At 37.0% G+C, this 15,395-nt stretch overlaps 1 protein-coding gene across 1 annotated transcript; it reads left to right on the top strand.

The window, feature by feature from the left end:
- Window positions 1-2,654: 2,654 nt before the first annotated feature.
- Window positions 2,655-3,814, top strand: LOC141406300 (lamin-C-like). Its single transcript, XM_073991554.1, has 2 exons — window positions 2,655-3,591; window positions 3,801-3,814. The coding sequence occupies exons 1-2, from the start codon at window positions 2,655-2,657 to the stop codon at window positions 3,812-3,814; spliced, it is 951 nt and encodes a 316-aa protein (XP_073847655.1).
- Window positions 3,815-15,395: the final 11,581 nt, after the last annotated feature.

The following is a 15,395-nucleotide window of genomic DNA, read 5'->3' as shown; positions in this document are numbered from 1 at the left end:
AGGGCGTTTCTGTTGCTATTAGAGGGATTCGAGGTAGAAGTACATCTGAACCTATATACTACCCAGTAATAATCGTTGCCTCAATTAAATAGTTATGTAGTTATACCCTATACCACAATGTGGAAAAGGGTATAATAAGTTTGTTTTCCCAAAAATTCATGTAACACCGCGAAATATTCGTCGTAGACCCCTCATGTGGTATACCAAACTTCATATCTCGACGAGATAAAGCGATTTAGCGATGTGTGTCCGTCCGTCCGTCCGTCTGTCCGTCCATTAAAAATTGTAATCAAGCTAGAGGCCGCAATTATGGACCGATTGTCACGAAATTTAGTATGGAGGTCGGGTTTGGACCAGAATAGAACTGATTAGTTTTTGGCGATGATCGTGAAATGTTAAAGGGATGAAATGGACCAAAAACAAAATTTTTGCTCGATTTTGTAGCCGCTCTGTAGGTCGCAATAATAGTCCGATCGGCGCGAAATTTTAAACGTAGTTTTGGTTTGAGATGAAGAAGTAGCGTGCAAGTCAACGGTATGATCGGATAATATTTAGCGGGTTAAATTGATCAAAACTTTTGTGTGAAAATTGGTAAAATTTCTAATGCACATCTTATAACAGCTAGCCCGGAAAGCTAGTGCACAGGGATAGTGGTATAGGGTATCACATGGTCGGCCCCGTCCGACTATAGTCTGTTCTTACTTGTTTTTTACTGTTAAAGTGCATTTACATCTGTTTTTTTGCGTCATTTGCTTACGCACACAATCTCACATACACACATATACAATAACACAAACACACGCACACAATATATTTATTCAGAAAAATAGGAATTTCAACACAAATGTGTATCAAATAACTTAAATTAATTCCAAAAACAAAAAACATAATTTTTGCAAGTTGTTTAACCATTTATTTTCACTTTGTCATCTTTTGAGTATTTATGTTTTTCTACAACACAAACAAACAAAGACATCATAAAACAGTTGCATTTTTTGGTAGTTTATGACGAAAAAGCAGGGTTGCGTATAATAGTATGGTGTTTTCGTGCGTTGTTTAGAATAAATGACGTAGCTATCGTCATTTATTTTTGTATGGTAAATGACGCAAAATGTTGCATGTTTTAGCAAATAAATGACGAAACACCTCTAAATGACGAAAAAGTGACTAATTGGACAATTTTATAGAATTGTTTTTAATGGTGTCAGGTAGATTTTAGTCAACGCACCAACGTGCTATCATTACACATAAGAGATGTCGGCCATAAATAGAAAGGGTCGGTAATAAAATCGTGTATGTTTCTTATCACCCGCAACGCAGTGTGTGCGTGGTGTGCATGATGTATTTATGTACACAGCGTACATTACTAAATGTATTGTCTGTGTGTGTTAGTTTAAAGAAATGTAAATATTTTGTAGAATAGTAAATAAAATTTGAGTTTCTTTCGTACCGTCGAAGAAGACACATCACCCGCGTGTTTTCGTTCTTGGGTTTTCCTTAGGTTTTCTTGGGCTGCATTGTAGTGATGAGGCTAGGAGTCGCCTCATCATTTGGTGACCCCAAAGTGATTGTTATATGTTTAGTAAAAACACGTAATAGATCCGCTATTTAAGTGACGTGGTAGGCTCGCAGTTCCAAAGGAGAACGTTGTGTAGTTTATACGTGTAGTGCAGTGCTGTAGAAAAAAGTGACTGTGTTAGGTTATTAAAAGACGCATACTCGAAGCAAAGAGTATGTTAGGTCAATTTTAATAACAAATAAAAAAAAAAATAATAAAGTGACAAAAAATATAGCTCGCGAAAATGAATTTCGAAGAATTCATCCAACATCAAAGGATGTTGGGCGAGTATATAGTGTCCATTGATTTACAAATATACAAAATTGCTCAAACAAGTGTAGCCAAGGAAATTAGGGAAAAGTGTTCCAAAATAGTTAGTTCTTTCGCGGAAGCAAGAACGGACTTTTTAGGTAACGAAAGGGAGCTCCGACGTATGGAAAAAGTACCATACGATCATTGCATATTCGCTGTGGGAGTGCAATATGCCGTTAAAAGCATAGAGGAAAACATGGAAGCTATGGGTTTGTTTGTGCCTATAGAAGTGCCACGTTTACATAATGTAGATTTTATAGCTGAGGTGAACAGCTTAAGTTCATCGGAACAGTGTGGAAAGAAATCCGGACTGCTCCAAACAGGACCGCCAAATATTAGGGAAACAATTAATTTAGTAGATGCTTCTTTTGATTTTTGGGGGGAGATTAGAAAAGCTCTTTTCTCAAGAACAAAAGACTTCGAAAAGAGTTATCAGTCATTATTGTCACATTACGTGCGATATTTGGAGGTAGTAGGGATAGAGGGTGACTACACAAGTCATTACCATTATCTGCAAATTTGTTACCAAATAGTAAGAAGTGGGAACATTTCAAGAGTAGCACCAAAAAAGGTGAACATAAATTATGAGGCACAGTTCTCAGGTAGTTTAGGGCCTATACAGGAAGTTGTTAGGAGCTCGAAAACTGAGAATGAAAAGGCGTGCGTGGATGTTTCGCGAAAATTAAAAAGTGAAACAAATCGATTACGTGAAGAAAATGAGCAATTTAAGTTCAAATTGGATCAACAAATCAAGGACTGCCGACTTGCTGAAGAAAAGGCTCGCATGTATGAGTCACAGGTCACTGACGTTACCGTCAAATACAATGCTGCTTATGCTGAAAAGGAAAAGGCTGTGGAAAATCTTTGTGAAGTGCAGAAGGAATCGGAGTGTTTACGACATCAATTGGACGAAGCTCGTAAATATTTAAACGCTGAATCTATGATCCGTACGGATTTGCAAACCCGCATTCAGAGACTACGCGAAGAACTCACGTTTAAGGAGCAAAGTCATTTGCGAGAAATTGATGAAATACATTCTCGCCACCAAGCTGAAATCAGTGCAGTGTTACAACAGTTGCGTGAACAACACGAAGAACAAATGCGCAAACTTGAAATGATGTACCAACAAGAGATTAATAGTCTTCAAGCAGAAGCCAATCATAGCTTGAATAGTCGCATTAATGAGTTGGAAGCTACAAATGCTGCATTGAATACCAGTAATCGTGATTTGGAGGAATTGATCCAACAGGAACGGACATGCCATGCTGCTGAGGTAGTAAATCTGGAAGATGAATTGCGACGTCTACGAAATGGAATGGCACAACAACAACTACAAGAAGAAAGTGCTATGTACGACAAATTACTGTGGAACGAAGAAGATATGAGTCAACCCAGCAGGGAGAAAGATCACATCGAAATTTCCCAAAGTGATCTTGAAGAAATGGTACTGAAGAAAGGTACTAAAGAAGTACATATCGGTGGTTTCCAATTTAAACCTAATGCCAATGACAAAGAGAATGACGTCAATTTCCATCGCTCAGGCACCATTGAGGGTGATATCAACAAATTGAGAGTTAGTGCAACATATGAACCTCCGATCAACATGGTTATGAAATCACAAGAAATACAAAGTGGCGCTAGCAAAAAGGCATCGATGTTTAATGCCAATGAAGAAGTTACCGGTTATCGCACAACCAGAGCTGACGCTAGCAATGTTTCAGGTTATCCTCTACGAAGAAAATGGATTTACCATGTAATTAAGCAATGGAAAAGAAGTCCCCGTCCGAGCTGGTTGCTGAAGGTGTTGGGTGCCATCACCTAGAATTAAGTTATAATAATTGTTGCATTCATATAATTAGTTTTAGAATCTAAGTAATGCCTTCAGCAGTTACAAAATTAAATGTAATTGCAATATTACTAAAAAATTTAGTTTGTGAAAGATAAGATACTAATACATACAATTGTTAAAAGATTAGGATCTTTTCACGGCGGGGAGTATGGACAATTTTATAGAATTGTTTTTAATGGTGTCAGGTAGATTTTAGTCAACGCACCAACGTGCTATCATTACACATAACAGATGTCGGCCATAAATAGAAAGGGTCGGTAATAAAATCGTGTATGTTTCTTATCACCCGCAACGCAGTGTGTGCGTGGTGTGCATGATGTATTTATGTACACAGCGTACATTACTAAATGTATTGTCTGTGTGTGTTAGTTTAAAGAGTTGTAAATATTTTGTAGAATAGTAAATAAAATTTGAGTTTCTTTCGAACCATCGAAGAATATACATCACCCGCGTGTTTTCGTTCTTGGGTTTTTCCTTAGGTTTTCTTGGGCTGCATTGTAGTGATGAGGCTAGGAGTCGCCTCATCACTAATGTAAATTGGACATTAACCTTGTACCATTGCAAACATAGACCCACCTATGTTACTTAATAAAATAATAGGAACACCAACTTTTAGCACTAAATTATGTGGTGGAAAGCCTGGAAGATCCAACGAACTTAGGAATTCAACTGGATAGTTAACCGCGTCGTCTTCAGTTGCCACAGTATCAATGGGATTGTACGTTGGTGCATTTCCTGAAATTCTATTGACTGAAATTCTTTCAATATAATTTACCAATTTGTTTTGTAGACCAATTCCCGCCACATATTCCAAATTTTATTGAAATTGGGCTTACATAGCGTGTTTGGTGCATCAAATACATGAAAATATATATGGAAGCTATATGTAAATCTGAACCGATTTCAATATAATTTGACAAATTTTTTTGTAGATCAATTTCCGCCACATATTTCAAATTTCATTGAAATTGGACAAACATAAGGTGTTTATTGCATAAAATACATGAAATCGGACAAAAATATATATTGGAGGTATATCCAATCTGATCCGATATAATTTGGCAAACTAATTTCTAGGATCAATTCCGTCAAAGATTCCAAATTTCGTCAAAATTGAACATACATGGCGTGTTTGGTGTAGAAAATACATGAAATCGGCCGAAAATATATATGGGAGCTATATCCCAATCTGAACCGATTTCAAAATAGTTTGGAACATTTATTTCTGCAATAAATTCCGTCACACATTCCAAATTTCATTGGATTTGGGCATACAAAACGTGTTTTATGCATCAAATGCATTAAATCGGCCGAAAATATATATCCAAATCTGAGCCGATTTCAAATTACTTTGGCAAATTTATTTTTAGACCAAATTCCGTCACACGTACCAAATTTGAAGACTGTATCGATAATCGTTCGTTAGATATCAGCATACAAAGTCTACAGTTTTTGGAGGTACTTCCGATCCTGAGGCTATATCTCCAGATCGGGGCGGAATTTTTAAGATTTATATAGCCTGTGACACTTTCAGGCCATGTGGTAATATACTATGAAAGTTTCAGGAAGATCGGTTCAGCGGTTTTTGAGTCCATAAACTTCAAACAAACAAACGTACAAACATTTTCCTCCGTTATAGATATACTCGTAGATACCGCACAAATTTCATTGAAATAAATATGGGAGCTATAGCCAAATTAACACCGATTTCAATACTTATTTCTACTCCAAATTTAGTTACACATTGGACATACATAGCGTGTTTGGGGCATCAAATACATGAAATCGGCCGAAAATATATATAGGAGCCAATTTCAATATAATTTTGCATACTCATTTCTAAAAAAAAAAAATTGGTTACACATTCCAAATTTCATTGAAATTGGACATACATAGTGGGTTGGGTGCATCAAATACATGAAATCGGCCGAAAATATATATAGGAGCTATATCCAAATCTGAACCGATTTCAACATAATTTGGCATACTCATTTCTGCAACAAATTTAGTCACACATTCCAAATTTCATGGAAATCGGACATATATAGCGTGTTTGGTACATCAAATACTTGAAATCGGACGAAAATATATGTGGGAGCTATATCCAAATCTGGACCGATTTCGATATATTTTGGAACATTTATTTTTAGGCTAAAATCCATCACACATTTCAAATTTGGAGTCTGTATCTGTAACCGTTTTACAGATATTTGCATACAAAGTTTAAATTTTTTGGAGGTACCTCCGATTCTGATGCTATATCTCCGGATCAGAGCGGAATTTCAAAACTTTTTATAGCCTATGTTACTTTCAGGCGATGTAGTAATATACCCTGAAAATTTCAGCAGGATCGGTTCAGCGGTTTTTGAGTCTATAAATTTCAAACAAACAAACATACAAACATTTTTCTATTTTATATATATAGATAAGAAACGTTCTCGTTTTATTTTCTTGGCCAAGTCGCACCAATGACTTGTCTGCTTAAAATAGTTCTTCTTCTGTTGCACTTAACGTTTTATCAGGCGATTCGCTGAATGTTGATATAACATCTAGGAATTGAAAAGAATAAACATGTATAAATAAACATAAATAAAAAATATGTCCTTAAATTTGCTTACCTATTGCAGCTGTATAACATTGGAAAAATCCCGCAATCGATTTTTGCCAAATAATTCTTCAACATTGTAATTCATTATTATGTTTAGTTGCATTCAGCATTTCCAGCGAGACGGGACAATATATACATCAGGCTCCACAATCTTCTCTAAAGGTTCCACATAATGTCTAATTGTCCAAATTTCACCACAAATGTTGTTAGTCGCCTCAGAATTCGTACTTTGCTATAGAATTGTTTATTTTTCACATGTCTTTTATATTTTCTTTTGCTCATACTTGTTATTGAAATTATATGCCTAAAGTTTTCACGATATTTTATTGATTTTTACAAAAACACTTTTTTCACCAACCGCAAAAATTATTTTACGCCAAACAATTAAGAAAATTAAAAAAAGGATGCTTCGTTGCTATCATCTGTCAATATACACAATGCTTCTTCTTATTACGGTAAAGGTATCAATAGTTGACAACCTGGTGACAAAGTGTTGACTTTGTCACCATATTAGTAGACAATGTGGCGACATGTCGACACATGACCCCACGCTTCCTACAGGGCAGCTACAGTGGCACACACGCACACACCCACATGGCCAACCGCAAGCAACATATTGATATCATTTACGTTTGTGGTAATTCCGAATGACAACCAACATTAATTAAATTAATTGAATCGTTTAAATTTGATCAATTGCATGCTACGTACTTACAGTGCGGACGGAATGGAATGAACAAAAATGAAAAGGTTGAACTTTTCAAAAAAAAAAGTAAAAAGTCGTTAAGGCCGGGCCGAACTTTTTATACCCTCCACCATACACTAGTCTTTAATAATTTCACAATTTTAGGTGAAAACTATTTTTCGACCATGGATGCCCCAAATGCCTAAAATTTCTAATCTAATCTAAAAAATGTGTTCAGCCAGGTGAAAGGTACCACCTACTGAGCTATATCAAAGTGTCCACATGCCTTTAAAATTTTTGGTGGAAAAGTTTCATAACTGCAGAGAACCTCAAAAGTTAAATTACGGGTAGTTCCGTCAAACAATGTAGCTGTGATCCTAAAAATACCGAAAATTGGGAGGTATAATTATATGGGAGCTATACCAAAACATCTACCTATGTTGACAATTTTTGTTGGAGAAGTTTCGGTCAAAAATTGTAGCTATAATCTTCAAAATACCGAAAATCGGGAGGTACCGTTATATGGAGGCTATACCAAAACATGGACTTATTATGACGGTTTTTGTTTGAGAATTTTCGTGGCCACTGAGAACCTAAAATGTCAAGTTACAGGTAATTCGGTTAAAACTTTTAGGTAAAACCCTCATAATTCCGAAAATCGGGAAGTACGGTTATATGGAAGATATACCAAAACATGGACCTATGTTGACGATTTTTAGTGGAAGAAGTTTCGTGACCACTGAGAACCTCAAATGTCAAACTACAGCTAGTTCGGTTTAACATTTTAGCCAAAACCTTCAAAATACGGATAATCGGGAGGTACCGTTATATGGGGAACTCTACAAAAAGCAAGAACCTATGCTGACGATTTTTAGTGAAGAAGTTTCGTAACCCCAGAGAACGTGAAATGTCAAATTACAGTTCGTTCGGTTAAAAATTGTATCGAAAACCCTCGAAATACTGAAAATCGGGAGGTACCGTTATATGGGGGCTATACCAAAACATGAACCTATGTTGACGATTTTTGTTGGGGATGTTTCATGACCTTAAATGTCAAATTACAGCTAGTACGGTTAAAAAATTTAGCTAAAATCCTCAAAATACCAAAAATCGGCAAGTACCGTAATGTGGGGGCTATACCAAAACATGGACTCATGTTGACGATTTTTTTTTAGAGGTTTCGTGACGACTGGGAACCTCAAATGAAAACCCTCAAAATACCGAAAACTGGGAGGTACAGTTATACTCGTATGGAAGCTATACCAAAACATGATCATATGTGAACGATTTTTTGTGGAGAAGTTTCGTGACCACAAATAACCTCAAACGTCAAATTACAGCTAGTTCGGTTAAAAATTTTAGGAAAAGTCCTCGAAATACCGAAAATCGAGAGGTACCGTTATATGGGGACTATACCAAAACAAGAACATATGCTAAATATTATTGGTGAAGAAGTTTGGTTACTACTCAGAACCTCAAATGTCAAATTACAGCTAGTTGCGTTAAAAATTGTAGCAAAAATCCTCAAATTACCGAAAATCGGGAGCTACCGTTACCTCCGTACCGTGTTGACGATTTTTGGTGGAGAAGTTTCGTGACCACAAATACCCTCAAATGTCAAGTTACAGCTAGTTAGGTTAAAAATTGTATCGAAACCTCTCAAAATATTGAAAATCGGGAGGTACCGTTATATGGGAGCTATACCAAAACATAGACCTATGATTTTTTTTTTTTTGGGATGTTTCATAACCACTGAGAACCTCAAACGTCAAATTACAGCCAGATCGGTTAAAAATTGTAGCTAAAATCCGCAAAATACTGAAAATCGGGAGGTACCGTTATATGGGGGCTATACCAAAACATGGACCAATGCCCATAATTTTTGGAATATAAGTTTTTTGATCACTAGGAACCCTAATTATAGCTAATTCGGTTTGAAAATGTGACTAAAAACGTCAAAATACCTGAAATCGGACGGTACCTTTATATGGGGGCTATTTCAAAACGTAAACCGATATAACCAATCATCGAACTTGACTTTCCTGTAAACAAAAGACACATCTTTCCAAAATTCCAGCATTCAATCTCAATTTTTGTGGATGCTAGAGTGATTACCACAGACGGACGGATGGCCGGCCCCCGTTCAGTCACCGGTTCTGAAAAGACTCGAACAAAAAAACAAAAACAAGAAAAAGTGTGGCTCTGCCACAATTACCAATCTATACATCCAGCAACACGATGCAATGTTCTAGGTCTGTTCACAACCGTTTGTCTTCGGCAACATGGTCCATCGATTGGCATCATTAAATTCGGACTGTCTCCATTCGTAAAAGTCTTCCTTCTGTAAAAGGCTGGCATACTATTAGTTGCGACCTCAGGGCATCTAGGTTCCATTCCAGTTACGCCTTTGGACGAACGATCTTCACCTTTGGCATTATCATTGGACGAACTAGATCCATTTTTGGTTTTCTCATTGGACGAACTTGGTCCATTTTCAGAAACAATTTTCGAACAAATATTCGATTTAACTTTGGACGAACGAGGTCCACTATTTAAAATGGCTTTGGACGAACGAGGTCTTTGCCTAGAATATGCATAGGACGAACTAGGTCCTTTTATTGATTGGGATACGGACGAACTAGGTCCCATTCCCTTTAAATGTGGCATTATATCATCTGATCGTACAACCATATCATTTTTTTTTTCTTCACAACGTTTAATTTGTGGACTGTATTTCAAAACATGCGGTAGCTCACTATCTACCAAAGTGCAACATGAGATCCCGTAAGAACCCAACCAAAAAATAGTTTCTTGGGCCACAAGAGAACTGAAAATATTTCTTTGTACGCCATCCAGCAAAATCTGAGGATAAATATCACCTCCAATCAAAACATCTACCTGGCTACTTTTCCCAAATTTGGGATCAGCTAGCGGTACAATTCCCAAAGAAAGCGTATAAGGGAAATCTATGGTGCAACTTGGCAAGTTTCCTGTTAGTCTTGGCAAAACATCAGCTGACACTTCAACTTTTAAATCGCTGTTATGAGGAGATTTTAAAACAAAGTTGCATTGTTTCCCAGAAGATCCAGCTGTAGCACCATTTAAACCTGAAACTCTGGCATTAACCTTATTAACAACCAAATTGAGACGCCTCTGAAATTTCTCAGTTATGAATGAAGCCTGTGAGCCCGAGTCGATAAGAGCCCTTGTAGTATAAATAGTTCTATTCACATCAATGTTCACAATAGCAGTACCCAATAAGACTTGATTCCGAGCACTAGCAAAACAATTTTGAATATTCGTCTCGCTACTCGAATTATGTTGAGCTTGTTCACCAGTTCTAGGCCTAACATCCACTTCAGCATCGATCGACTCAGAATTTTAGTCTGATCAAGAATATATGTATATACTTTATAGGGTCGCATATGATTATTTCAATGCACTACAAATGGAAAAACAAACTTAATATAGCCTTCATACTATGGTGGAGGGTATAAGAAAGGTGAAGATGTAGCAAACGATTTTAGTTCTGGTTTTGTAGTTAGTTAGTCGGAGGTTAGAGCATATACACTACAGCCTACCCTAATGCACATGGTTTTAATTTACTTCGTTATAACTTCACCATTGACTCCAATGGAATAATAATAATACAGTCCCGCAGCGGTCGGTACTATGCACCGGATTGACTCGGAGGAATCTTCGACCAGTGGCCATTACATACATATATGTATGTTCCAACAACATAACCGAAGGGACAAGTGATACTATTCTCATATCAATGAGGGCACGCCGATTCATAGTTGTTCAAAGATATGGCCCAGTCCGAACAGCGTGTTTTACGACACGACTTGTAGAGAAGTTGTTCACGGCTGAAATACTCGGGAAATCTAAGCCATAATTACACTGAGGGGATTTTCCCCAGCCGAGAATTTTAATGTTCTGCTCTGGTCTACTTATGGGAGCGGCAACATAGTGAAGAAATCCGGGCCATGGATCTGTTCCGTTTGCCAAATCGACATTAACCATGTGTCAACTTCGGTGAGATGTAATGTATATGGAAAACGAGTGCACTTCAGAGGCTGCTCAGGTCTTAGTCCCCTTCAGAATTACATACTGCAATAGAAGTTATGTTGCAGCTTGCGGCCTTGAAGTCTCCCAAACAACTACGAACGCAGCATCCAACATCTCAAGTAGTAAAGTATGGGGCACCCACTTAATGTGTAAACACTGCCGATGCCTAATAAAAGGTCACTGAAATGGTATCTTGCCCCACAGACTGCCGCTGAAGTGGTCGTCTATCACAGAAGTGGTCTTCTATATCCTAGAAACCCACTGAAGTGGTATTCTCCCTCTAAGGAAGCTACTGAAGTGGCTTTCTCCTCATTGAAAACCAAAGAAGGAAGTTGTCTTTTGTCTCATAGGTGGACTCTGAAGTGGTCTCCTGACACATAGAAGGCCATTGCAGTGGTATAGAAAGCAGAGAAGTGGTTTCATGCCCCTTCTTCTACGTCTGAGAAAACAAATGCAGCAGTCTTCTGTCTATCAGAAGGCCAGTCAAGTAGTTTCTGACTCATAGAAGGACACTGCGTTGTTTTTCTGGCTCTTCGAAGGTCACTGATGTAGTCTCTTTCTTCTAAGAAAAGTAATGAAGTGGCCTTCTGTCACTTAGGAAGCCACCGATGTGGTCTTCTGCCTCATATAAGGCCATTGAAGAGGTCTTCTGCTTCGTAGAAGAATATCGAAGTGGTCTTCTGTCACTTAGGAGGCCACTGATGTGGCCTTCTGCTTCATAGAAGACTACAGAAGTGGTGTCTCATCACATAGAAGACCACTGAAGAGGTCTTCTACCTCATAAATGACCACTGAAGAGTACTTCTGCCTCATAGAAATCCACAAAAGTGATTATATGCCTTATATAAGACCACCGAAGTTGTCTTTTGCCTCATAGAAGGTCACTGAAATGGTATTTTACCCCACAGACTGCCGCTGAAGTGGTGTCGTCTGCCACAGAAGTGCTCTTCTATCCCTCAGAAAAACACTGAAGTGGTCTTCTGCCTCTATGAAAAGTAAAGTAATGGTCTTCTGCCTATTAGGAAGCAACTGAAGTGGTTTTCTACCTCATAGAAGGTCAACGAAGGAAGTGGTCTCTTGCTTAATAGATCGACACTGAAGTGGTCTACTGACACATAGAAGGCCATTGCAATGGTATAGAAAGCACTGGTGGTCTCATGCCCCTTCTTCTGCTTCAAAGAAAATGGTTTTCTCATAGATGGATACTGAGCTGTTTTTCTGCCTTTTCGAAGACCACTCTCATGCTGCTAAGAAAGGTACTGAAGTGGCCTTCAGTCACATAGGAGGCTACCGATGGTGGCCTTCTGCTTCACAGAAGGCACAGAAGTTGCCTCCTGCCCCTTAAAAAGCCACAGAAGAGGTCTTCTGCTTCGTTGAAGGATATTAAAGTGGTCTTCTGCCTCGTAGAAGGCCTCTAAAGTGTTTTTTTTTTTACTCTTAGAGCCATTATTGTATGTGTTCTTTTACTATCTGATGGATTTGAAAACCCAAAATAAACCAATTAGAGGCATAAAAAATATAATTTTTACATTGAAAGTTATTGCCAAGAAGCTCCTCCTTGAAATTAAATCATCACTTTTAACTTTATGTTAACCGGATCGCTATAAATCTCTTCGGTAAATCCAAACTATAACAAAAGAAGACTGATGGTAATGGGGGTTAGAGTGCTACTGGTTTTTCGATAAAATGTTGCACACGATAACACTCGATGGGAGTAGCTTTGCACATCATAGTCTTTATCCTCACATATGTATATGAAATTCAGATATGGACTTCTTAGGGCAATACCCGTTTTGTGTTCAATGTCAGTCTTGCGAATGACCGCTGGACAAACAAATTTATTGCTTCACATTGTGTACTGTAACGAAGACATAGGGACGGAGGATGATAAGAGGAGATCGTTACAGCTCGTCAGACATTAACTTTGTGGATGCTGGTCTGACAAGTTACGTGTGCCGGCAATCCGTCTAGAGATGGGCACGTGCCTAAAAAAATAGGCACGATCATGCACGAACACGGACTAAAATTTTTATGCACATTCACGCACAAACACGGCGTTTTTCGAGAAGGCACGAACACGCACACTCACGCACGAAATTACAAAAAAGAGAAGTCGATATAGGTGTACATTTATTTGTTCAAAAAATATTAATATGGGGTAAAATCGGACATTTTTTCAGTATGAGGTTTTTGATTTCCTTTATTTTTTGCTGTGGTGATGCTGCTCATCAACAAAACATTTCAGTATATTTTCTGATTTTTTTCGACCAACGGCTCCAGAGAAATCACGCCTTGAAAAAGTCGAATACTGTAAAAACTATGTATATGCAAAGAAATACTCATAACTTCTTTAATATTGTTCCAATTTGAAAAACAAATTTTTTATATTCAATAAAAGATAGAAAACAATTTGGCACAGTGGACTTGGATTCAATTTTCGCGATTTAATATTTAAAATCAATTTTCAACAAAGACCCACCCCTACGATTTTCTTAAATTTTTTTTTCGCTATTTAATATTTAAAATCAATTTTAACAATGACCCCTACGATTTTCTTATAATTTTTTTGTATAAAACTACAAAAATGTTAAGTCCTATTCGGTAGTGGGATTCGAATGAACAACTTTTTCCTAAAATATTAAGAATTACCTCTGTTTGAAATATCCATTTTGAAAATGCCAAGTTTATGTAGCAAAAACAACGTTATGGCGATTTAAAAGCAGCAAAATTTAATGGCTTTCAGCTTTTCTTAAATTTTAAAAAATATGTTCAACTTTAACACTGTGCTACAGGAAAAGTAAACAACATACGACTTTACTATTTTGGCTAGTGAGGTAGAATTTTGTACTCGTTAACCCCGTCAAGACAGATTATCAAAAATTTGTGTTTCAATTTTTCAATTAAGACCCGTTTTTTCAATCTTGCCCCAACGTGCAACGTATTATGTTTTTGGTAAAATAACATATTTTTCGCAGTGTTATATAGGAAAAACGTTATTGACAAATTTTAAAAAATTTAGAAAAAATAGTTATTATTCGAGTTCCACTACCAAGAAGGACTTAAAATTTTTGTAATAATACAAAAAATTTCAAAAAATCGATTGTTAAAAATTGAGTTTAAATATTAAATCACGAAAATTGCATCCAAGCCAGCTGTGCCAAAATTTTTTCTATTTTTATTAAATAGGCGATAAAACATCAAAACATACTAAAAAAGATTTTTTTCAAATTGGAGCAATATTAAAGAAGTTATGAGTATTTCTTTGCATATAGTTTTCACTTTTTAGTTCTTTGCCATTTTGATCCAAAAACTCTGAAAAATCGTGTAAAGGTGGCATTGTAATTTCCTGCTCATCACTTTGTATATCAAGTAACATTGCTTTTACGTTAGCTAATAAAAAATACATCTCCTTAGACGGCGGAAATAAAAATGTCCCTATAAGATGTGTCATTCATTCCGGGTATAAATCGTTTAAGAAATGATTGCTTAGTTTTAGATTTCAAATCTTTCAGGAATTGAGTTAATGGTATTACTAGAGCAGACTTTCAAAAGCTTTTTAGACCAAAGGTCAAAAATGTGCATAGTAGGGTACTTTTCCGAGCTTAATTTTTCGGAACATTTTTGATTATTTTATGAAAAACCAATAGAGGATCTAGCAAACTTTAAGTCAGATATACGATATAGCAACGTGTTCTTATATTTTATTTTAACATTTTTGACAATTTGTTCATTAGCCCTGAGTTTTAAAAATTCTTACAACGTTTTTTGGAAGTCAATCAGTTTTTCCAATTCGGGAAGAAGATGTTTTTCAATAACATCATACATAACAGATAATACAGTCAGATAAACATCTGATTTGCAAAGGGAGTATATTGCGTTAACGCTCTAAGTAGTTTTTGTGTTTGCTTCTCTCATGGAAAAAACAAATTGCAAACAAAAATCATATTTTTTCACTCATACTCTGGCCTCTCCATAACAAAACGACAATAAGTACCAGACCACAAAAACGAAGCAAACAATTTTAGGTTTTTTTGGTCGGTTTTATATTATTGTTCGATTTTCGTGTTTAGTATGGTCTCTTGCACGACTTCTAAAGGGAGGCCAAAAATTTAGCACGACCGTGTCACATAGTGCAGATCGTGTTTAGTCGTGTCGTGCAAAACCGTGTCAAACAAAAGCACACGATCACGCACGGCCAAAAAAGTATTCCGGCACGACACGCACAAACACGGCGTTTTTCGAGAAGGCACGAACACGCACTACTCACGGCACGACACGCGCCCACCTCTAAATCCGTCACTTCCCTTGGCTC

Source organism: Musca autumnalis, unplaced genomic scaffold (genome assembly GCF_047663935.1).
Source record: "Musca autumnalis isolate F117 unplaced genomic scaffold, ASM4766393v1 scaffold_5, whole genome shotgun sequence".
Lineage (NCBI taxonomy): Eukaryota > Metazoa > Arthropoda > Insecta > Diptera > Muscidae > Musca > Musca autumnalis.
The sequence above is the reverse complement of the archived record's forward strand: the minus strand, read 5'-3'. Positions and strand labels throughout refer to the sequence as shown.